Here is a 22,962-nt window from a genome sequence, read left to right as displayed (position 1 = left end):
CGGCAGGGTCCCCCAGAGCAGACATCGGGTCTGTTTTGTTCTTCATTCCTTCCCCTCAACCCAGAACATGAAAGAGTCCATAGTAGGCATAACAGCTGCTCAAAAATCCATGAAAAACATTTTTATTATCAGAAGGAAAATGCCTCTCAAAAGCAAAGAAAATCTCTTCAGCCGCTACCGACAAAGGTAGCTATTTACTGTGAACCACTGAGTGTGTCAGATATGAATTTCTGCACTTGGCTCTCGGGTGGCTCTGTGACAAATGTTATATGATAAAGTCTGGAAAAGATCGAGGAGACCACATGATCTATACTTCCCTTTATTATTTCCTTTTTCATTCCAAGAGAGACAGGATAGAAGGAGATTGAAAATCTGATTTCATATTAGATCTTAATTACAAAGAATAACTTGTAGTGAAGTCTGCTCACAGGAGTCGTCTTAGATAATCACCACTATAACTGGGGCAGAGTTTATTAGTCCCACAACAGTCCCAGGATCTACATTTAGGTGAAGAACATCATTGCTGGAAAACTTCAGAAGATCGTTCCTGCCTGTGCTGGGGGCCAGGACTCCTTTATTTTAACTGGAAAATCTCCTTTACTTTTGCTAAATTTTTCTCATCCAGTGGAGGCTTCCTTGGGCTTCCAGGCTGCAGAAACTTCTTCACGGTGGGCAGGTTGCTGATTCTGGTTTTCAGGGCCTGCAATGCACAAGAGCACAGCCTCAGAGTGGAGCCAAAGACCAAGCCCGTCATTAGCACAAGCCAGGGAATCTGAGACCCTCCTAGACGAGGACCACCTCAGTCTCCTCCATTGGCACCAGCATGAGGCCGGGAACAGACATCCCATGAGACATGACGATAAGAGCAAGAAAATCCAGCTCAAGTGCATTTTCTTCCCCGTCTTCTTCCCTACACACTAATCCTGTGGATTCATGGCTCTTGGGCAACACAAGAAAGAGTAATGTGTCTGGGCAACATCAGCACACATAAAGTCTCCAGTGAGGAAAGGCAAAGATACAGGAAAAGTGGGCAGGACCTGAAGACAGGAAATATAAAAGGTAAACCATGAGGCCCATCAAAATCAATTTGCCCACCAAGGGAGAGAGAGAAATGGGGAGGGGGGCAGACTGTGCAGAGAGAAACACAATGTGTGGAAGGAGGAGCAGGAGCCGAGGGGAGGACAACTGCTCACAGACTCAGGTGTGGAAGGAGAAGGACATTCCTGGGTAAAGGGAATCACAGAGAAAAGAGGACAGAATCCGGAATGGAACGGAGGCCTGGGAGAGAGGAGCTGATCCTGGGTGCCTCTCATTGTAAAAGACAAATCATCCTCTTGGGGCAGCGTCCACTCAGATTGCTTTGACATAAGGAGATTCTTCTCATGCCTCACACCAGGGCCTAGGAGCTAATTGTGGAGACGGGAGGGCAGCAAAGGCCTGGACAAGAATGGGGATCCAAGAGGCCAAATATTAGATTCCAAGAGGAGAAGTGTGGGCCTTCCATCTTGAGGGCTGTGAAAGAGATCACCTTCAGCAGAGGGAAGTTGGCCAGAAGGCTGGGGTCAAGCTCATCAACAGTGTAGAGAAGTTCAACCAGATGAACGTCAGCTCTGCTCAGCCTGTTGCCAACGAGGTAGTCTTCTCCGTGGCTCTTTAACACCTGGCGAATTGGAGGAATAGCATCATGAACACAGGCACAGGCAAGCTTGGCCCCCTGCTCCTCCCAGCTCTCTCCAGCCTGCTTTCTCACCTCTGCTGCCTCACTGGGTGGATGTGGAGCTTCAGACCTTCTCCACTGGCCCTGAATCACTGACACAGAGGGAGGAGTGGGGCCTGCTCTTCTTCCCTCACTCCTCAGCTGAAGGCCAGGTTACCATTTTCTTTTCCCCTTCCCACATCTCTGGGGCTCCCTACTCGCACCATCCACTGGGCCAAGGGCTTAGCACCTGCTGCAACATGTTTCTGTTGGCCCCACACCCTAAACTCTGCAGCCCTGAAACTTCAGGATATGGCTCTTCATCTGTGTCTCTCTCTCTCTGTCTCTCTCTCCACACTTTTCTTTCTCCTCCCTCCCTTGGGCAAAGACTCCATCTTCACGTCAGCCTTCCTCAGTCCTCAGCAGACTATTTCAGAGTCTACCTTTCTCCTCTCGTCTGTTCTCCTCATTTCCTGGTCTATCTCTCTGGCACCTGAAATTACCCCAGGTCACCTCAACTCACCATCCCCTTACAACATTGGCTCTGACTCCTACCCGACCTGTGTCTGTCAACAACATTGGTGGAATATGTTCTAATTTGCCTGCTGAAGTGAATGGGGTGTGACTGCGCTGATGTCTGCACCTGCTTTCAAATGCAGCAAAAAATAGTGTACTTGATAGGAGGAGAGAAGGATGGAGACAGATATGATTAAGCAAACGTCATAATTAAAGATTAATTTTTGAATGTAGGTGATTCATATCTGTCAATTGATAGTATAGGTCTTTCAACTTTTATGTAATTTGAATTATAATAAAACATTGCAGAAAATATGGGATCTTTATTAAAAATATTGCAAACACATGGAAATCATAGACAAAAAGAGAAAAAACATGGCTGAACCAACTGAAGACCACAACATTGTGGCAATTACCCCTTCAGACTGTGTATGCATATAGAAGTAGGGATAAAAAATGAAGAATATATTGAAGAATCAAATGCCATATTGTGATTGTGCATCTATCTTTTATGTCATCACAGGGCTCTTTGATCTCAGAGGACAGATGTCCTCAAACTGCAGTGACTGAGGAGCTTGTCACCATGTGAACCTGCTAAACTCTCAGCACCACGAGGGCCAGGAGAGCGGATTTTCTGATTACTATTAAACTCTTCCCTCCATGAACAGGAGCTGACATAGTAGCAATTGAATGCATATTTGTTGACTGAATGAAAGAATTATTTGATGCTTTATAACGATGAGTGTGTCAGTGTTAATCCTTTTATTTATATGTAAGCCTCGTATATCTCTTACAATCATTTTTTGGTTCCTGATTTTTATTTAGCATGATTTCAGACAGTTTTGATCTTGAAATGTTCTGCTTTCCCTTCAAAGAGAAACATTAATTAAGCTAGTACTATGAGTAATGATGGAAATTTATGTCCTTAGTTTACATGACTTTCCTACACGTCTAAGCAGATGCCCGCCCAAATTATGGATAATTTTCCCTTAACATTACTTCATCTGTCATTTTCTCTCCGTCCCACCACCCCATCTCTCTTTAGACACATCTCATCCATTCCCTGAAACTCTACCACATTCTCTTGATGGGCAGCTCGTCTCAAGCTGCCCATTATAATTGCCAGAATATTTTCTGATGTGTTGCATTCATTGTGTTCCTCCTGGAACATAACCCTCTGTATGATGTTCTGTGGGATCTGCTCCAGTCTCTAGTGTGGCTCCCAGAGCCTTCCACAGCCCAAGATCCAAGACCAATTCCATTCCAGGGAATAGAGAATTGTAGATTGGGTCCTAGTAAATTGAAGTATTGGTGGAAAATTATAACTTGGGTAAAACTGTCACAATTATTCCTCACAGTGGATTTTTGGAAAATGCCTTGAGAGTCAGGATGCTCCATTCACTAGTATTCAATAGGGTTCACTGGAAGTGAGGGTCAATGCCGCAGGAATGCCCAGGCACTCCTTTTCTTACTCCTCTAATCGCAGAGCCCCCAAGATTCTGAACAGCACACTCACTTTTTCAAATGCAGGCAAATAACAATTTGCTATTTTGTCTTTCATCTGGGTCATCTTGGCAGCTTGTTCGTTGGGTGGGCTTATGGACCAAAAAAGGTACATTTCATTCAAATCTGCCACACCTTCTATGTACATGTCAATGCTGAAAGACAAAAATGACCGAAGTGTCAAATGTCTCCTGCCTTAGATTCTATAGCTGAAAAATGTAAAAGAATGGAGCGTCATGGGTGGCAAATGAATTCACCTCCGTTGGGTGCTTTTTTATAGGCCAGTCACGGCTATGACTTTTATGAAATTTTCACATTTCATTCTACAACAAGCTATCATGGTAGATATATGTCCAAAATTTTTGCTATACACATGACCAAATATAAAGTCTCAGATTATGGGTGACCTTCCCCGAGTCACAGGCATGAGAGACTTTGGTGGAATCACTGCAAGTGACCACTGAGACCCTAGCTAGAGTTTGCCAGCTCTGCTGGGTTTGTTCAGTGCACAAATTCAGTGTGATTCACATAGCCAAAAACCTGCCACTTAACTCACCTCCAGAGAGAGTCCCTGTCACAACCATCTCAGTCATGTCTCTCTCCCTCTCATCCTGTTACACTATCCAGGCTCACTTATACCCAATGTTAGCAGATCTTCCAATGACTTCCCATAGAACATGGTTCCACAGCCCTCTCCATGTACTGTTGTCTGACACTGGCCATGTTTGCATTTCTCAAGACCTCACCTAAAGTATCCCCTGAAATGGTGTAATTCCTTATACACATCCCACCAGTCCATGAGCCTGGGTTTTTTTGCTTGTGTTCCAAACAGAGCTTCCTATGAGAATTTCTAAAAATAAAAGCTTTATTGACATATAATTCCACTACCATAATGTCATCCAATTCAAGTGTACAATTTTGTGATTTTTAGTAAACTCACAGAATTCTGTACCATCGCCACACTCTAATTCAGAATATTATCATCCCTCCCAAATGAACTCATATGTGCCTTCACAGGCATTCTAATTCTTCCTTCCCTCCAGCCCCAGGCAACCACTCAACTACTTTCTGTTTCTATGGATAAGAATGTTGCTGAGGCCGGCTCCATGGCCGAGTGGTTAAGTTTGCGTACTCCATTGCAGCGGCCCAGGGTTCGGATCCTGGGCGCAGACATGGCACCATTCGTCAGGTCACATTGAGGTGGCGTCCCACATCCCACAACTAGAAGGACCTGCAACTAAGGTATACAACTATGTACGGGGGGGGTTGGGGAGACAAAGTAGAAAAAAAAAAAAAAAAAGATTGGCAGCAGTTGTTAGCCCAGGTGCCGATCTTAAAAAAAAAAAAAAAAAGAATGTTCCAGACATTATGTAATGTGGAATCATACAATATGTGCCCTTTGTGTCTGGTTTCCTTATGTAGCCTAATGTTGTCAAGGTTCGTCCGTGTTGTAGCCTGCATCAGAGCTTCATTCCTTCCCATGGACAAATAATATTCCACTGCATGGCTGTACCACACTCTGTTCATCCATTCATCACTTGATGGATGGTTGTACTGTTTCGCCTTTTTGAAAATATGAGCAACATTGTTATGAACAGTTGTATACAGGTTTTAGTGTGGATGTATTTTTGATTCTCTTGGGTACAAACCTAGTAATGGAATTGCTGAGTCTTATGTTAACTTTATGCTTAACTTTTGAACAACTGCCACAGTTCCTTACAGGATTTTAATTTTAATCACGTGGTCCCATCACAACAGAGAGCAGTCTCCCTCTCCCCGATATGGTTGTATTGACATAACCTGGCTGCTTCAGCTCTGTGTCAAAATTCTTGATGTAACCCTAGCCGTTTGGCCTCAACCTCTGCTAATCATTTTCAGATGGCCAGTCCACATAACTGGGTCATAAGTTAGGTTCCAAGTCATCATTCTACTAATTTCTGGAACTTAAGAATTAGCTCCTTTGGGTCCTTCCCTAACCCAGCCTTATCCTCTAGACCCTCAGACACTTTGTCCCTTGTCTCTGGCTGTGGGCTGGTGTCCAGCTCCTAAAAGCCTGAACACCTGGAGTCATGACTCCACCATCCTCCTGCCTTCTAAGAATTCATCAGGGTTTGCAGACCTCTGTCACCGTGCCCTCTCCGTGGGCCGCATCCTCTTCTATAATCCCGCTGGCTTGAGTCCACTGCAGGTTTCCTGTCCCTCATCCTCCGAGGTCTCTGCTGGACTGCACCTCAGTCGACACCACCAAGGCCACACTGCTGGTGATCATGATCCCTCTGACACAGTCCTGCTCCCTCAGGGAAGGACCTAAATTGTTCTTATCAATTGTTGATGAAAGAGCAGGAAAAATACCGTACAGCGCTCTCTCCTTGGTGTCTTTCCCATAGAGGTTGTATTTGGCGGCGATGTAGTTGAGAATGGCTCTGCACTGCACCAGCTTCATCCCATCAATTTCGACCATTGGCACCTGCTGGAACATCAAACTCCCATCTTTTGAAAGAAGAAAAGGAAAAGTAGAGTGAAATGTTCTATGGATCACACTTTCAGATCAAAACCTGTTTTTTGAAATGACGGAAGATATGAAAGGAAACAAAAAAATTACTAGCCAGGAACATTGGAAGGAAACAGCATTTTTACCTCTCTATAATCTTTTTTCTTATCAATCTGCCTTTTACCTTGTCACCTGTTCTTTCATTTATCTTTTATTTCCGCTCCGCTATATGGTAGGTCCCTGTATTTTTTGTGTTCAATTTCTCTTCATGGATATTTTAGGAAGAGGTTGGGAAGAAGCTGCTACAGGGCCAACAGCCGTTTGCCATTTCAGTTGGGAAGTTGCCAAAATAAGTCTATGATGCTGCTGGCATTAAGGCCAGTACTAAGAGAGATTTCTACGGAGGGTGTTTTGTATGCTCTTCAAATCCCGCCATCGGATAGTGTGTGCAGGGAAGCCCTGTTTTCCCAGCCACTATTGCAGGCCCTTGACTTTCTCTCCCTCCTCACAGGGTCACCTGGCCTTCCAACTAACCCAACACCATCTTGTTATCTGAGTCTGTAACACTGCTAGGACATCACCTTGTCAAACTCATCAGAAAGAAGAATTCCAGGCACCTACTGGGCCTGTTTCTCCTCTTTTACTCTAATACGTGTGTTTAATGTCTTTGGTGATGGCGCTTTAGGATCCTGTGCTGGCACAGCTCAGTCATGGTACAGAAAACCAGGAGAAACCAAAGAGAGGGATCCACATGGCATGGGGGATGGTCCTAGAGCAAATGCTCCGAGTCGTAGCTTTTCCTCGTCCTGAGGGAGTTGCAAGCACTGCTCATGGAGCCCCTGCCCCCACCCTTCCTTCCATTTGAACCATTTCTCTCCCTCTCCTTGGCACCCAACTCCCAACGTACACACACATAGGCAATGCCTGGGGTTAAAACTTCAAATTATAATTTCTACTAGTTCCTCCCATCAGAGCAATTTAGATACTTGGTCTTACCATTTCTTAGCTTTTCCAAGTCTTTCGAAGTTTCCAGAAATTCTTCTTCAAACTGGAAAGCAGAAACAGTAAATGAGTTCTTGTTCTTTCGTTCCATAGCATTACAGAAGTTTACACTTGAATGGCCCCTGTCTGGACATAATAAGCAAAAGGAAGATTTCTGACCTGAAGGGGACACAGAGGAGTGTAATCAGGGCGACTGGAAATTTAGATTAGAGCCATCAAGGAAAGAGCATGGGTGGCGGCAGCTAACAGCTCATTCTTGCAGTGTCAATTCACCACCACTCTGTTTCCACCTCTGTGGATGATCCTGGTCATTGGGGAGGGGGATGTCACGGAGGTAGGGGACTGGGAAGTTCCTCTAGTTATGGGGTTTTCCTGTCTCAGGAAAGCCTGTCTGTCCAGGAGAGATCACAACAGGACATGGTGTGTCCTCTAGCATAGGGTACACCACGGGGCATTGGCCATCTCAGATGCTGTCACCAGGAGGCTCTGCTGTCATTGACATCACTCCTTCCCACGAGGCCCCGCTTACTATAAAATGAGTCCTGGTTGCTGCACAGCTTTAACTCTATGGGTTCAGAATATCCTCTCCTTGAAAATTGGGACATACTAGGTTAGAATTCCTAATTGAAGAAAGGAAAAAGAGTTCTCAAACTACTTAAAAACATTTTTTTTTAATGAAAAAACTTTGATTTCAGATATGACTGGCTGGATTTGAATGTCATTTCATACATGTAGTGAACTCCAGATATTGATCATTTTACTGAATCTTCTCATGTCTCAGTATCCTCCTCTATATAACGAGTATAGCTATGGTACCTACATTATAGTTGTGTGAAGATTAAATCAGTAAGGTATGCAAAGGCCTTTAAACAGTACCATGTATACACTAAGTGTTCAATCAACACAAGTTGTCAGGATTCTTATAAATGGTTGTTGTTTCATCATAGTGTGCTTTTTTTTAAATTAGTGCCATCTAACATTGCTGAACCTATACTCCATTCTTGACCTACACTCAGGACATAGACCTTGGTGTAGATTCTCTTCTCCTGAGGCAAGTCTCTCTGGTTGGAGGGCAGTCAGCAGCGAGCCCGTCAATCTGACCAGAAGCTCTGAGTGCTTGTGGGGTTACAATCCAAACATGAAAATCAGTAACTATATGATCATGCAGTTTACTTAATCGGCAGAATCGATTAAACTAAAAGTCAAAACAGACCGATGTCAAGAAAACGGATCTCAGCGTTGATGTGACTTGGTTCCAATCCAAATTCACGCATTGATGGTGTAAAGCTTGGAAATCTGAGGAATTTTAACTTGTCCAGTGGAAGCATTTATTGTGGATCCACATGACTCCACAGGGTCAGACTATAGAGATAGTGAGGTGTGGGTGCAGAAATTCCTAAAGCACCCAGTTCCAGACAAACATAAGGGGTGGTGGTTGGTCATCAACGGAGGGCAGCCAAGATGGGATGGGTTGACCAATGAGACAACATTTGTGAGGCTGATGGAGACGGATGGGATGGTGAGGACCAGCCTTTGGGCACAGAGAACCCAGAAGCCCTGGCCAAGAGCCTTTGGTAAGTCATGCCCCACCCATCTTGTCAATCAAGCTGATGGAGAAGATGAAGGCTGGGATGCGCTCAGCATCTCCCCTACTTCACCCTCCTGTGCTGAACTCATCCTGCACAGGGCCTCTGAACACATGCCTGAACCCCACAGCTGAAGCTGGGATACAGGGAAAACGGGTTATTGATTTATAGAGAGAAAATGACCTGGAAGGGCACTATTTGGATATTTTGTGTCCTTGTTCCTTCATGAAATTGAGAGAGGATCAGGCTAAAGTCCCACGCATTCATGCAGCAATCGAGAAAGTGTAATCCCATGGCTTCAGTAAACATGTTGTTACGAGGCTGAAGGGAGCACAGTAGAAGTTCCTATCACAGGACACCACCTCACCTGAAACAGTTGTTTTCTGCTCCTACCTGGTGGATGAGATCCTCTGAGTCTGTCCATGACTCCTCCCCAGGAAAACCCTCCCAGAGATGCTGGTGCCCCTATCTGGACTGAAAGGTGTTCTTCTCGCTGACACCTCTAGAGGCAAGCACTCAACAGAGTCCCAGGGAAACCTACCAGGTTTCCACTGGGACTATGGCATTTTGACACTGTAAATGTTTGGGTGTCCACCTAGATGCTCCTCCCTCCTTTTAATCACCTTCTTACTTGTGTGCAACCTCACAACAATGTAAGCTGCCTGAAGATGGCACCCACGTCTGTACTGTCCATCCATGTATTCCCAGGATCTAACAGAGGACCCGGCACTTAAAGGTGCTGAACACATTCACTGATGAGTGAGTGTATGACATCTTTCACTGGCAATTTATTATAATTCACTCTTCCCTATATTACTGGTCATATCTTAAATTTAATTATATTTTATTTTAATGTGAAATATTTTTATCTTTTCATTATGGAAATTTCTAGCAAGCATAAAAATGAACAAAAAAGCACAAAGGTCCGCCTTGTGCCCTTCACCCAGCAGCAATAATTATCAACTCAAGCCAGTCTCCTGTCACCATATGCCCACTACTCTCCCTCATTTGTAGTAATTTAACAAATCAGAAATATGACACATTTCATCTTTAAATAGTTCAGTCTGTACCTCTACAGCATAAAAATTATTTAAAAAATAACCACAGTACATTATCACACCTAAAACATTAGCAACTTTTTAATCTTATCTAGTATTCCATGATGTTCCTCTTTCTAATTACTGAATAAATGTCCTAAATGATATTTTACAGTTTGTTTAAATCCAAATCCAAATAAAGCCCACACATGGTGGTTAGTTACTTAGCTTTATTTTAATTGTTTTTGCTCTTTGATAACAAGAAATTCTAATAATATATTAGGTCAAATCCATTCATCTCTTTTAATCACTGAATTTGTTGTGATGCACAACCTCTTGTCAGGTCATTTAGAAAGAATAGTCTCCTAGCTCACGGGAGAAAGGACTTTGATAGTCAGTTTTAGATCGAGCTTAAGATGACTGAACTCAGAACTGACCTCGACTCCAGCGGCAGCCAGGAGCCACCGGATCGGCTCCATTCGGCCTCGTCCATCAAAGTAGTAAAGCTTGGGCTTCGCTGCCATGATGCTGTCTCCTGGGTTCTCTACACCTGAATGAATGAATGAATGAAACAACAGAAACAAAACTGCACTTTAAGATCCGTGGTTAACAGCACCAACAATGCTGAAGAAGGGTCTGCTTCCTTCCTGGCAGACTTGGAGAGTCCCTGGAATGTCCCTTGGCTCAAATTCTCACAATCAGCAGCCAGCCCCAGGAAACTGCACCAAATCACTCTGCAGTCTCCACTGGGTGAACTCTGGTGTCTTGGCAGCCTAACAGGTGAGAGTCTGGGGTAAGGATGCATGAGTGGGTGTCCAAGGTGGGGGCAGGATCAGAGAACTAATATTTATTGAAAACCTCCTCCTAATGATCCTGACAGAGTGCTGATCCCTTTGGCTACATTATATCTTTAATCTCCTAACAGCACCAGGAAATAATTGCTATTATGCGCATTTTTCACTTAATGAAATCGAGACTCAAAGGTTCAACAACACGCCCACAGTTATGCTCCAGGAAGTGATGGACATGGAAATCCACCCCGGACTGAAAGGAGGGTGGAGCTGGAACGCCCACAGATGCAGGCCCTGGGAGCCTGTGAGGGCCTTGGAATCAGAGACCTTCCCTGACAGCGAGGAGGCTGAGGAAGCAGAGTTAACACTATGTTTGTTCCAGAGCTAGAATTAGGGCTCAGAGTCAGTTAGCTGTAGCTCCAAAGATGCTAACCCTTTCCACACACGCAGGATGCTGATTCCTTCCTTTTTTTTTTTTTTGGAATTCTACATTCTTCCTCTACTTGGTGCGTTTCGTAATCAAGAAAAAAGGGATGTTACTGCATCAACTTTACAGTACATGGAGAGGAGCCAACATTTGTTCAATGTCTGGCATACAATGGATGCTCCAAAATTTATCTTCACTCCATCCTACAAAAATAAGCTGAGGTGGAGTCTGTTATTATTCTCACTTTACGCTGGGGAGACAGAGATTTCTGGAATAACTTGCCCAATTTGGTGGTGGTCCTGGGACTCAAACTCACTTCTATGTGAAACCAAAGTCTAGGACTCATCTTCTGTATTAGCGTTTTTCAAAATATGCATAACCATCCTTCAATGGATTGTGAAATGCACTAATTTTTAAAATGAAATAGAAGACAACAGAAACTATCTGATGTGCTAAATGGAGACAAGGTGAGCATCATTTCAGGAGTTTCAGCTTCAGTCATAAGTGTGTTGCATGCGTGAATGTGTGCACACTCATTTGGTCACTGTGATGATAAGAGAGACACTGGCTGTGTCCAGTCAGCAAACTCTGAAAGCCCTTGTTCCATCCCAGGCTGCATGGGTAGTCAACATAGCAGGGTACCAGAGACTGACACTCAGCGGCTCCAACCACTGACCTGACTGGTTCTCTCACGGGTCTGAGTGGAAGCACACAGGACCCGTTACAAGCAGGAGTCCCAAAGCCAGGACTTAGGGAGGCACACTGGCGTTTTCTCTCCAAACGCAAGGCTCTGTTTAGAAAACACTAGGATTCTTCTCACAAAATTTTATTGTTGTGGAGTTTGGGACAAAAATACACTCTTTACCCAATTCATATATCTCTGAAAAAGTGTGTGTGACTTCAATTTTAGATATCAAAATGTTTTTCATATCCACATCTTTAATGGGGGACTCAATAATTTAACCTTTACAAAGTGAAAAATCCTTTGGAAACATAATCAAGTCATCTTTCTTGTAATTGGAGATATTGGAGTTTGCACTTTCTTATCAAGGATAATGGTGGTGCTATGAGGAACAGAATGAACAGGACACTAAAGCCAGCACTAAGGTGGGCAGTGTGTTTGCTGTGGCCTAAGGTTCACTGGGCCAAGTGACTCACACCTCACACTCAGCTCTCTTTCCCTTTCACTGAGGATCAAGTTACAAAGGGAAAGGAATTCTTATCTTGGATAATATTTTATCATAACTTTCTTCCTTATAAGCAGCCTTCTTCACTGTCACTAAGAGGTTTCCAAATGCCTCGTAGACTGGACTAAAGGTTATCATAAAACCTTGCCTGGTCAGGTGACATTAGCAAGATGGCAGAGTGAGCTGTTCCCTTTATCTCGCCCTCTTCAAACTTCAAGTAAATGGACATTCATTGATCAATGGAGGATAGCCACACAGCACAATGGCATACCTGAGACCCAGACAGCTATACATCTGAAGGTGAACTGACTACCCTCTGGAGGTGGTGGAGATAGGTGAGTATTCTCCAGGCCCCCACCAGCCCTGTGCATCTATGCGGCTTCTCTCCTGGCTGGAAAACCCATAGCACTGCTGCAGCCCAGAGGGTGGGAGTACACCTTGGTGCAACTGTGGCAACAGGTGACAGCAGCTCTCACCCCCACATGATCGCTTTCATTTCGCATCAGAGAGGCGAAAGTGCCACCACAGTCCCAGGGAGGGCCCACCCACAAATCGTAAGTGCCAGTATGACCTAAGAAGAAGCATTGGCAGATCAGCATGCCAGAGCAAATGATTTCCCAGCCCCTGTGATGCCAATAGCATTGCTCTGGCCCTAAAGGTGGGAGCACACCACAGAGGGACTGTGGGAGCAGGTCGTGGCAGACCTCAGCACATGCATGATCACTTTCCCATTGAGTGGGAGAGACTACAGTGATGCTGCAGTCCCAAGAAGGGGCTCAGGCTCAAACAGGCACAGCTACCAGGGATCATGCTGTGCTCAGAATACACAGCTCCTGTCCCCCCTACCCCCAGTGGTGCTGGGTGGAATCTGTGAACAGTTACTACCACTATTTGAAGGCACAAATATTCCCCATTGAATAGTGTCAAGAGGTGTATTAACACTGCAGGCAAGAAGGGAAAAGACAAACACCCAGACGTCAATCCTGAAAGCACACAAATTTACAATCTGACTGACAGAGAATTCAAAATAACTATCATTAAAAAAAAACTCAAAGAGTTACAAGAAAACTCAGAAAGTCAGTTCAATGAAATCAGAAATAAAATTATAAGCAGAGGGAAGTCTTCACAAAAATTATTGAAAATATATTTAAAAAACATCAGAAATGTTGGAGATGAAAAACGCAATCAATGAGATCAAGAAAATGTGAGAGTCCTTAAATAACAGAGCTAGAATCATGGAGGATGGAATTAGCAATTTAGAGGACAGAAATATAGAAATGCTGCAGGTGGAGGAGGAGAGAGAACTAAGACTCCAAAGGAAAGAAGAAATTCGCCAAGCAATATCCTACTCAACTGGGAAATGCAACATAAGGAATATAGGTATCCTAGATGGAGAACGGAGCAGAGGGCTCATTCAAAAAAATAATAGCTGAGAACTTTCCAAACCTGGGGAAGGAGCTGTAATTACAAGGAAAAGAAACTAATAGAACTCCAAATTACAACAATGTAAGAAGACATTCTCCAAGGCATGTATTAGTAAAACTGGCAAAAGTCAAAAACAAAGACAAAATATTAAGGACAGCAAGGCAGAAAAAAATAACCTACAAAGGAACCCATATCAGGATTTCAGTGGATTTCTCCACAGAAACCTTAAAGGCTAGGCGAGACTAGAATGATATATTCAAAATTCTGAAAGACAAACAGCTTCAAACAAGAATACACTATCCAGTGAAAATATCCTTCAGATATGATGGAGAAATAAAAACTTGCCCAGGTAAACAAAACCTGAGGGAGTTCAGCACAACCTTCATCCCCTAGAAATGATCAAGAAGACCATCATACCTGAAAAAAAATGGAAAGGTTGACAAAGCCTTCAGCAAGGAGATAAATGGACAGAGAAAAATCGGAAAATTGCAGCTCTCAATCAGAACAGGTTAGCAAACACTTAATTAGAACATTCAAGATAAAGACAAGGAAAACATCAAGAATATCTATAATCACTTCGTTTTAACCACAAACTCACAGCACAAAACAGAGTAAGTTGTGACAACAATAACTGAGAAGGAGGGTAGGAAAGTGATGGAAGCTGCTTAGGCTAAGGAAATAAGAGGCTATCAGAAAATGGACTATCTCATCTATGAAATCTTTTACACAAACCTCATGCTAACCACTAAAAGAAAATCAGAACAGAGACACAAATGAAAGGGGAAAGTGAGAATATCATCATAGAGAACAAACCACATTGAACTGGAAGTCCCAAATACACAGAATAAGAAACAAGTGAAATTCAGTCACCAGAAAACAAGTGAAAAATGGCAGCATCAAGCCCTCATATATCAAGAATCACTCTAAATGTAAATGGAGTGAATTCTCCAATCAAAAGACACACAGTGGCTGGATGGAGTAAAAACAAGACCCAACAATATGCTGCCTCCAGCAAACACATCTCAGCTCTAAACACAACTGCAGGCTCAGAGTGAAGGGATAGAAGATGATACTCCAAGCTAAAGGGAAGCAAAAGAAAGCAGACGCTGCCATACTGTTATCAGAATAAGCAGACTTCAAGATAAAAAGGCAAGGAGGGACACAGAGGGACAGTATATAATGATAAAAGGGACACTCCACCAAGAGGACATAACACTTATAAATATATATGCAGCTAAAATAGGAGCAACAAAGTATATAGCGCAAATATCAACAGACCTAAAAGGAGATATTGACAGCAACAAAATAATAGTAGGGGACCTTAACACTCCACTTACATCAACACATAGATCATCTAGGCAGAAAGTCAACAAGGAAATAGTAGGATTAAATGAAAAATTTGACCAGATACACTTAATAGATATATAGAGAATACTTCATTCAAAAACAGAAGAATACGTCTTCTTCTCAAGTGCACATAGAACATTCTCAAGGATAGACCATAAGTTGGGAAACAAGGAAACCCTCAATAAATTTAAGAAGATTGAAATCACATGAAGCATCTTTTCTGACCATAATGCTATGAAACTAGAAATCAACTATAAGAAAAAAGCTGAGAAAGTGACAAATACATGGAGATTAAACAACATGCTACTCAACAACAAATAGATCATTGAAGAAATTAAAGGAGAAATCAGAAAATATCTGAAGAAAAATGAGAATGAAAATACACCATACCACCTCATATGGGATGCAGCAAAAGCAGTCCCAAGAGGGAAATTCATAGCAATACATGCACACTTTAACAAATAAGAAAAATTTGAAATAAGTAATCTTAAACCATACCTAACAGAACTAGAAAAGAAGAACAAACAAAGCCCAAAGTCAGCAGAAGGAAGAAGATAGTAAAAATTAGAGCAGAAATAAATGAAATGGAAACCAAAAAGCAAAGTAGAAAGGATCAATGAAACAATGAGAGGCTTCTTTGAGAACATAAACAAAATTGAGAAACCCTTAGCAAGATTCACTAAAAAAAAGAGAAAAGTCTCAAATAAATAAAATTTCAAATGAAAGAACAGGGCTCAAGCCCCACGGCTGAGTGGTTAGGTTTGTGCGCTCTGCTTCAACAGGGCAGGGTTTCGCTGGTTTGGATCCTGGGCTTGGATACGGCACCACTCATCAAGCCATGCTGAGACTGCATCCCAATTGGGTAGAAGGACCCACAACTAATAATATACAACAATGTACCAGGAGGCTTTGGGAGAAAAAGGAAAAATAAAATCTTTAAAAAAAAAAAGAAACAAAACAAAAGAAATTACACTACATGCCACAGAAACACAACGGATTACAAAAGAATACTCTGAAAAGCTATACACCAACAATTGGACAATCTAAAAGAAATGGATAACTTCTTACATTCAGAAAACCTCCCAAAAAGGAACCAAGAAGAATTAGAGAATCTGATTAGACCAATCACAAGTAAAGAGACCAACATGGTAATCAAAAACCTCACAAAAAAGTAAAAGTCCAGGACCTGATGGCTTTTCTGGAAAATTCTAGCAAACATGCAAAGAAGATTTAATACCCAGCCTTCTCAAACTATTCCAAACAAATTGAAGAAGATGGAACACTTACTAACACATTTTCCGAGGCCATCACCCTGGTCCCAAAGCCAGACAAGGAAATCACAAAGAAGGAAAATTACAGGCCAATATTGCTGATGAACATAGATGGAAAAAATCCTCAAAAGTATTCATAAAACAAGGGGCCAGCTGGTGAAGTAGCGGTTAAGTTCATGCACTCCACTTCAGGAGCTGAGGGTTGGCTGGTTTGGAAGCCAGGCACAGACCTACACACTGCTCATCAAGCTAAGCTCTCGTAGTGTGCCACATACAAAATAGAAGAAGACTGGCAGAGATGTTAGCTCAGTAACAATCATCCTCACCAAAAAAAATAAAAATTTGGCAAACTGAATACAGCATTACATTAAAAGGATCATAGACCATGACCTAATGGGATTTATATCAGGGATACAGAGATGGTTCAATCTCTGTAAATCAATCAAGGTGATACAGATTATTATCAAAAGGAGGAATAAGAATCACATGTTCATCTCAATAGATGCAGAGAAAGCACTCGACAAGATCCAACATCCATTTATGATAAAAACTCTCAATACAATGGTTCCAGAAGGAAAGTACCTCAAGATAATAAAGGCCACATATGACAAACCCACAGCCAATATCATACTCAGTGGGGAAAAACTGGAAGCCATCCCTCTGAGAACAGGAACAAGACAAGGGTGTCCACTCTCACCACTCATTCAACATAGTGCTGGAGGTTTTGGCCAGAGCAATTAGGCAAGAAAAAGAAATAAATGGTATTCAAACTGGTAATGAAGAAGTGGAGCTCTCGCTGTTTGCAGACGACAGGATTTTATATAGAGAAAGTCCTAAAGAATCCTTAGGAAAACTATTAGAAATAATTAACAACTATAGCAAAGTTGCAGGGTACAAAATCAACTTACAAAAATCAGCTGCATTTCTACACTCCAACAATTAACTTAACAGAAAGAGGACTCAAGAATACAATGCCATTTATAATCATAACAAAAGGAATAAAATATCTAGGAATAAATTTAACCAAGGAGATGAAAGATCTATACACTGAAAACTATAAGAAATTGTTGAAGGAAATCAATGCTGACATAAAGAAATGGAAACATATTCCATGCACCTGGATTGGAAGAATAAACTTAGTTAAAATGTCCATGCCACCTAAAGCAATCTATAGATACAATGCAATCCCAATCAAAATCCCAATGACATTCTTCACAGAAATAGAACAAAGAATCCTAAAATTTATATGAAACAACAGAAGACCCAGAGTAGCTAGAGTAATCCTGAGAAAAAAAGAACAAAAGGGCAGCATCAAAATCCCTGACTTCAAAATATACTACAAAGCTATAGCAATCAAAACAGCATGGTACGGGTACAAAAACAGACACACAGATCAATGGAACAGAATTGAAAGCCCAGAAATAAAACCACACCTACACGCAGCTAATCTTCAACAAAGGAGCCAAGAACATACAATGGAGAAAGGAAAGTTCCTTCAATGAATGGTGTTGGGAAAACTGGACAGCCACATACAAAAGAATGAAAGTAGACCATTATCTTTCACCGTACACAAAAATTAACTAATGGATTTAAGATTTGAAGGTAAGACATGGAACCATAAGAGTCATAGAAGGAAATATATGTACTACACACTTTGACATTGGTCTTAGAAGGATCTTTTCAAATACCATTTCTACTTGGGTAAGGGAAACAAAAGAAAAAAGAAACAAATGGGACTATAGATCAAAAAGCTTCTGTAAGGCAAAGGAAACCAGGAAGAAAGTGAAAAGACAACCCATCAACTGGGAGAAAATATCTGCAAATTGTATATCAATAAGAGGTTAAATCTTCAAAATATATAAAGAACTCATACAACTCAACAACAAAAAAATGAACAACCCGTTCAAAAAGTGGGCAGAGGATATAAACAGACATTTTCCAAAGAAGGTATACAGATGGCCAACAGCCACATGAAAAAATGTTCAACATCACTAACTATTGGGAAATGCAAATCAAAACTACTATAAGATATCACCTTACACCTGTTAGAATGGCTATAATCACCAAGACAAAAAATAAGAAATTTTGGAGAGGATGTGGAGAAATGGGAAGCCTCATACACTGGTGTTGGGAATGCAAACTCGTGCAGCCACTGTGGAAAACAGTATGGAGATTTCTCAAAAAATTAAAAATAGAAATACCATAGGACCCAGGTATGCCACTACTGGGTATTTATCCAAAGAACTTGAAATCAGCTATTCAAAGAGACTCACACACCCCTGGGTTGATCGCTGCATTATTCACAATAGCCAAGACTTGGAAGCAACCCAGGTGCCCATCGACCGATGATTGCATAAAGAATATGTGGTATATATATACACAATGGAATACTACTGAGTCACGAGAAAAGACAAAATCGTCCCATTTGCAACAACATGGGGAGACCCTGAGGCCATTATTTTAAGCACAATAAGCCAGACAGAGAAAAACAAACACCTATGATTTCAGTTATACATGGAAGACAAATAAGTAAAGGGACAAAGAGAACACATTAGTGGTTACCAGATGGGAAGGGGGTTGGAGAGTGGCCATAAGGGGTAAAGGGGCACATTTCTGTGGTGACTGACAAATAATAATGTACAACTGAAATTTCGCAATGTTTAAACTATTATGACACCAATAAAAAAACAAAAAATACAGGATCTGAACCCAGATTGTCTGGATTCAAATCCTGGCTCTCCAATTTGCTGGCTGCATGAAGAAAAACTTTGCCCGGTCAACAGAAAATGAGAACTAGAGAGATTCGATGAATTGCCAAAGGTCACGCATGTATGTACCTGATTCACACTTACTGTCCAGCAAGTGTGTCCACCCTTGACAACAACCCAGGAAATAGCTTCTAATGTCCTATTTTAAAGATGAGGAAACTGGAGTTCACAGACACACAGTAGCTTCACTGGGCTCAAACATTCGTCCTCGGATGTCAAGCCACGCGATTTCAGGTTTCACTCCCCGGGTGAGACTTAGGCTCTCTCTAGGCTTCTCTCTGAGACTCCTGTTTGGTTTTCCCATTCGGAATCCATCACCAACTAGCGGTTTAAGAGGAAGGAGAGAGGGAACCATGGGATTCGTGAGTTCCTCTCTGTCAGCTGATTTTAGGGGCCTGATAAGAAGAAACATTGATAAAAACGTGCCTTGCTTTTCTTTGACTTCCTAAAACTCTACTGTGAGTACGCTGAGGACCAGCATAACTACAGTTAACCTTAATAGGTGAGAGGGCTTACGTTCCTCAAATGCATGTGTGCATGATAATTCCAGGGGTAAACTAAAGGAGCGATGCTGGGGTCGGGGGGCGGGTCCTGATTACAGTGCTTCTTAGCAGAGAGAAGGGAGACTGGAGCCAAAGCCCAGCTCCTTTCCTCACGAGGAACACAGACCCTGGCAGGTTGTTTTATCTCTGCACCGCAATTTTCTCTTCATAAGATAGACTTCTCTCTACTTTTGAGGACTGTGGAGAAAGTTAAGTGAGATAATGTACGGAAAAATTCATCATAGGGATCAGAAAACCAACTTCCCTCCTGCTCCCAGTTCCTGGGAGATGAGTGAGTTGAACACACCAGGAAGCATACGTGTCTACTTTCTTCTGTCTGTCTGTGTGTCATTGTGTCTAGTTCTCATTCTGTCTGCCTATCTATCTATCCATCTATCTGTCTATCTATGTCTTGACAGAGCTCCAGTGGGAATAAAATTACACATAGTTTATACATATATATACACGCATATCTCCAGACTTCTTTTCAAATGTCATTTAAGGCTCCTTGTATTTAGCTCATGTGGAAAGATTGGTGATCTTCACGGATGACTTAACCTGCATTGCAGGAAGATTTTGGCAAAGGTTCCCGGCTCTGGCAAGTCATTACCCACAGCCTTGCATAGCCCCAAATGCAGCAGATCCCTGGTCCTGCCCCTGGACCCTGCACCCCACATTCCTCTCTCCCCTGGCCCGCCCCACTGCCACTCACTCCCTGATCCAGGCACTCTGGACTCTGTCTTGTGCCCAGGCCCCCTGTGCATGGGTTCCAGCCATTGGAATGGAGGACCCACTGCTTGGTTCTCCAGCTGTTCTCAGCACTCGGGTGGGTCTCCCTGTCTACACTTGATGAAATGATCATGTCGCTCCAGCATCCTCTTGCTTACCTGGAAACGCACACATTCCACTGATCCTTCTCTGACACTAATTTCTGGTTTACATGTAGATGTATTTCCTTATTTAAAAAATTTCCTTCAAACTTCTGCAGCCAACACTGCTTGAGCAGTTTTGGGTGCTGAGAAACGAGGGCTGGTCGGGGACAAGATCCAGCCTGACCTGCTCCCTCACCTAAAGGGGTTTAAGTCTAGTCAGTAAAGCAGGTTTGTGGACAACTGACAGAGCACAAAGGGCCCAGCAGGGACTTTACTCTGGGTGGTTCCAACCAACAGTCATGAGTCTCACAGCCAAGCAAGTCAGAGCAAGGTGAGGAGGATGCCAGGGGACACAGCTGAGGGGCTGCTGCGTCTGCGCAGGGCGCTCCCTCCTCCCGGGCAACATCCAGTCCCAGCTCCCTCCTCTCTCCCCACGGGGCTGCCTTCCTCCCCTGCACACGAGGCCCCGCCTCCCCCTGCCACACTTGCTCTCCAGAGAACCTTGCCTGGTCCTTTCCTCCTTGCCATTGCAGTACCTTCTCCCATAGTCCTAGAGCTTTCCCCGTGGGTTCTCTCGTGTTCGAACTGCTCCGGGACTTTCACATCATCTCCCTGAATCTCTCCGTCTCTCCTGTGTGAGAACTTTCTTTTTTCTCCAAGACTAATACTTATAACAGTTCGTGGCTGACTAATGTTCTGATGTGAATGACTCGTCCCTTCTATCTAGGTGAATTCCTGTGCCTTTTAAGAACTCATTCTATGCCCTCTGATTACCTAGTTTTGCCATCGAGACTTCCATGCTGGGGAGTGTGAGAGGTCACGTCATCCAGGGACTCTTAACAGGGGGTGATTTCGCCCCTCCAGCCCCAGAGGACACTTGGCAATCTCTGGAGACATTTTTGGTTGTCAAAGCCAGGAGGGAGGGTGCCACATCCATGGGGTCGAGAGCAGAGGTGCCTCTGATTGGAGTGGGGCAATGCCTCGATGTGCATCTTAATGCTTCTTATCCACCCTCAGTCCTTCTGCATTTTACCCAGCTCATTTGTCACCTGCCATGTTATTCCAATAGACACACTGAGTGGATATTTAGCTGGCACTACCTTGTGGTGGACTGAAGTTGCCTATTACATCCGTGTCACCTTCCCAGGATAAAGTTTTGTTGAAAAATACAATTTTCAACAGGAGAGTCATTCATCTCTATCCATTTGCTCCTCTCGTTTGACTCTGCAGCTGCCACCAGCACTAGGATGGAAGCTGATCTTCACATTGTGTTTTTTAACAAGGACAGAGTGAAATGAAAAGAAAAAATGAGAGTCGAGTATTGATGAGACTATCATTTCCTGTAAAATGTGTAAGCAAACCATCACTGGAGATATCTTAAAGGTGTAAACTTTGCAAATTTGAGGAAAATGCACTTTAACACTATTCTCAAGTGCATTCCTTAAAACTAATTAAATGTAGGTTTCTATAATAAACATTTTTTAACTAAACAAGAAAAGACAATGGACAGGACAGCTCCCCAAGACAAAGCATTACTCAGCCCACAATGTGAACAGTGCCAAGACTGAGGTCACCCATTCCAGCCATTTTCAGGGTTTGCCATGAGTTGGTGGGACGCCAGAGAGAGAATAACACTTGCCTGTGAGCTAATCCCAGCAGAGACTGAACTAGAATCTAGTTCTGCTGACCTTCAGACTAGTTTATTCCTGTTATAATCAATCTTAACTTTGAATTTTTACAGCCTACCTAGCATTACAACATTACAGTTCACAACTCTTGTGTGTCAACTCCTTCTGTAGAGAAAGTAACTTCAGCATAAACACCCACATTCCCTCTTGCACAGGTCATATTCTCAGATTGCCTAAAATGGTATCATTCTTTTTCTCCTCCTATCATGTATTTGCTCATATCTGAATTCTCCTGCCCTAGTTTTCGAAATTTTTCATTTTTACATTTCTGCAAAGATGATCCAACAGCAATTGAATAAATAACTCTTGAACTGACCCCAAGAACACCAAGGGGGCATGATGTGAGTCTAAAACAGATTTTTCTTGTGCTAAGGATACAGTTTAAAGTATTTTTGTGATGACCTAGATGTGAGGATGTGAGGCAGGTATGAAGATTCATAATATCAGCACTTACCTTCTGAAATTCTGTCTCCCACTTGGCTCAGCAGCTCAAGGCCAGCCCCTCAGGTGTTCACAAGGTGTTTTTATAATGGAATAACTCCTCCCTCTGGAACGGGTGGAGCCCAGTCAAGGAAAAGCCACTTCTACAGAGTTCAGGGTTAACAGTTCATGATAGATTAGAAGAAAACTGCCAAGTCATTCTCTCATCACAAACAATTGGTTAATATATTTCTTTTCAAAGTAAGAATCAAAAGATACACAAAATTTCAGCACATTTGCACTCTCTCTGCCTGTCAGTGGGGCATGGCTTTCTGAAGAAACTTACTGTGAGGTTTTCATGAATGGGATGGAAGGACAGAGGCAGATGAGAAA

General features: G+C 42.7%; 1 protein-coding gene across 3 annotated transcripts; it reads right to left on the bottom strand.

The window, feature by feature from the left end:
- Positions 1–303: 303 nt before the first annotated feature.
- On the bottom strand, positions 304–22,742 carry LOC106845585 (glutathione S-transferase A1-like). Of its 3 annotated transcripts, none has more exons than XM_014863887.3 (7): positions 22,604–22,742; positions 10,269–10,381; positions 7,203–7,254; positions 6,073–6,205; positions 3,729–3,870; positions 1,529–1,660; positions 304–700 (listed from the first exon to the last, which is right to left on the bottom strand). In XM_014863887.3, the coding sequence occupies exons 2-7, from the start codon at positions 10,353–10,355 to the stop codon at positions 575–577; spliced, it is 672 nt and encodes a 223-aa protein (XP_014719373.2). In that variant the 5' UTR covers positions 10,356–10,381; positions 22,604–22,742; the 3' UTR covers positions 304–574. The 3 variants fall into 3 exon arrangements, with proteins under 3 accessions (XP_014719373.2, XP_044632796.2, XP_014719371.2); XM_044776861.2 differs by lacking the exon at positions 22,604–22,742 and adding an exon at positions 20,998–21,022; XM_014863885.2 differs by lacking the exon at positions 22,604–22,742 and adding an exon at positions 20,477–20,619.
- Between the last annotated feature and the right edge of the window lie 220 nt (positions 22,743–22,962).

Source organism: Equus asinus, chromosome 8 (assembly GCF_041296235.1).
Source record: "Equus asinus isolate D_3611 breed Donkey chromosome 8, EquAss-T2T_v2, whole genome shotgun sequence".
Taxonomy (NCBI): domain Eukaryota; kingdom Metazoa; phylum Chordata; class Mammalia; order Perissodactyla; family Equidae; genus Equus; species Equus asinus.
Note: the sequence above shows the minus strand (reverse complement) of the source record. Positions and strands in the feature narration are given on the sequence as shown.

Bases quoted from the DNA above. Each gene is read 5' to 3' on its own strand.
- LOC106845585 (XM_014863885.2), bottom strand. The intron at 6,206-7,202 runs GTAAGACCAAGT...TTCTTTCAAAAG, and splicing joins CTTGGAAAAGCTAAGAAATG to ATGGGAGTTTGATGTTCCAG. The intron at 3,871-6,072 runs GTACGGTATTTT...TTTGTCTTTCAG, and splicing joins GACACCAAGGAGAGAGCGCT to CATTGACATGTACATAGAAG.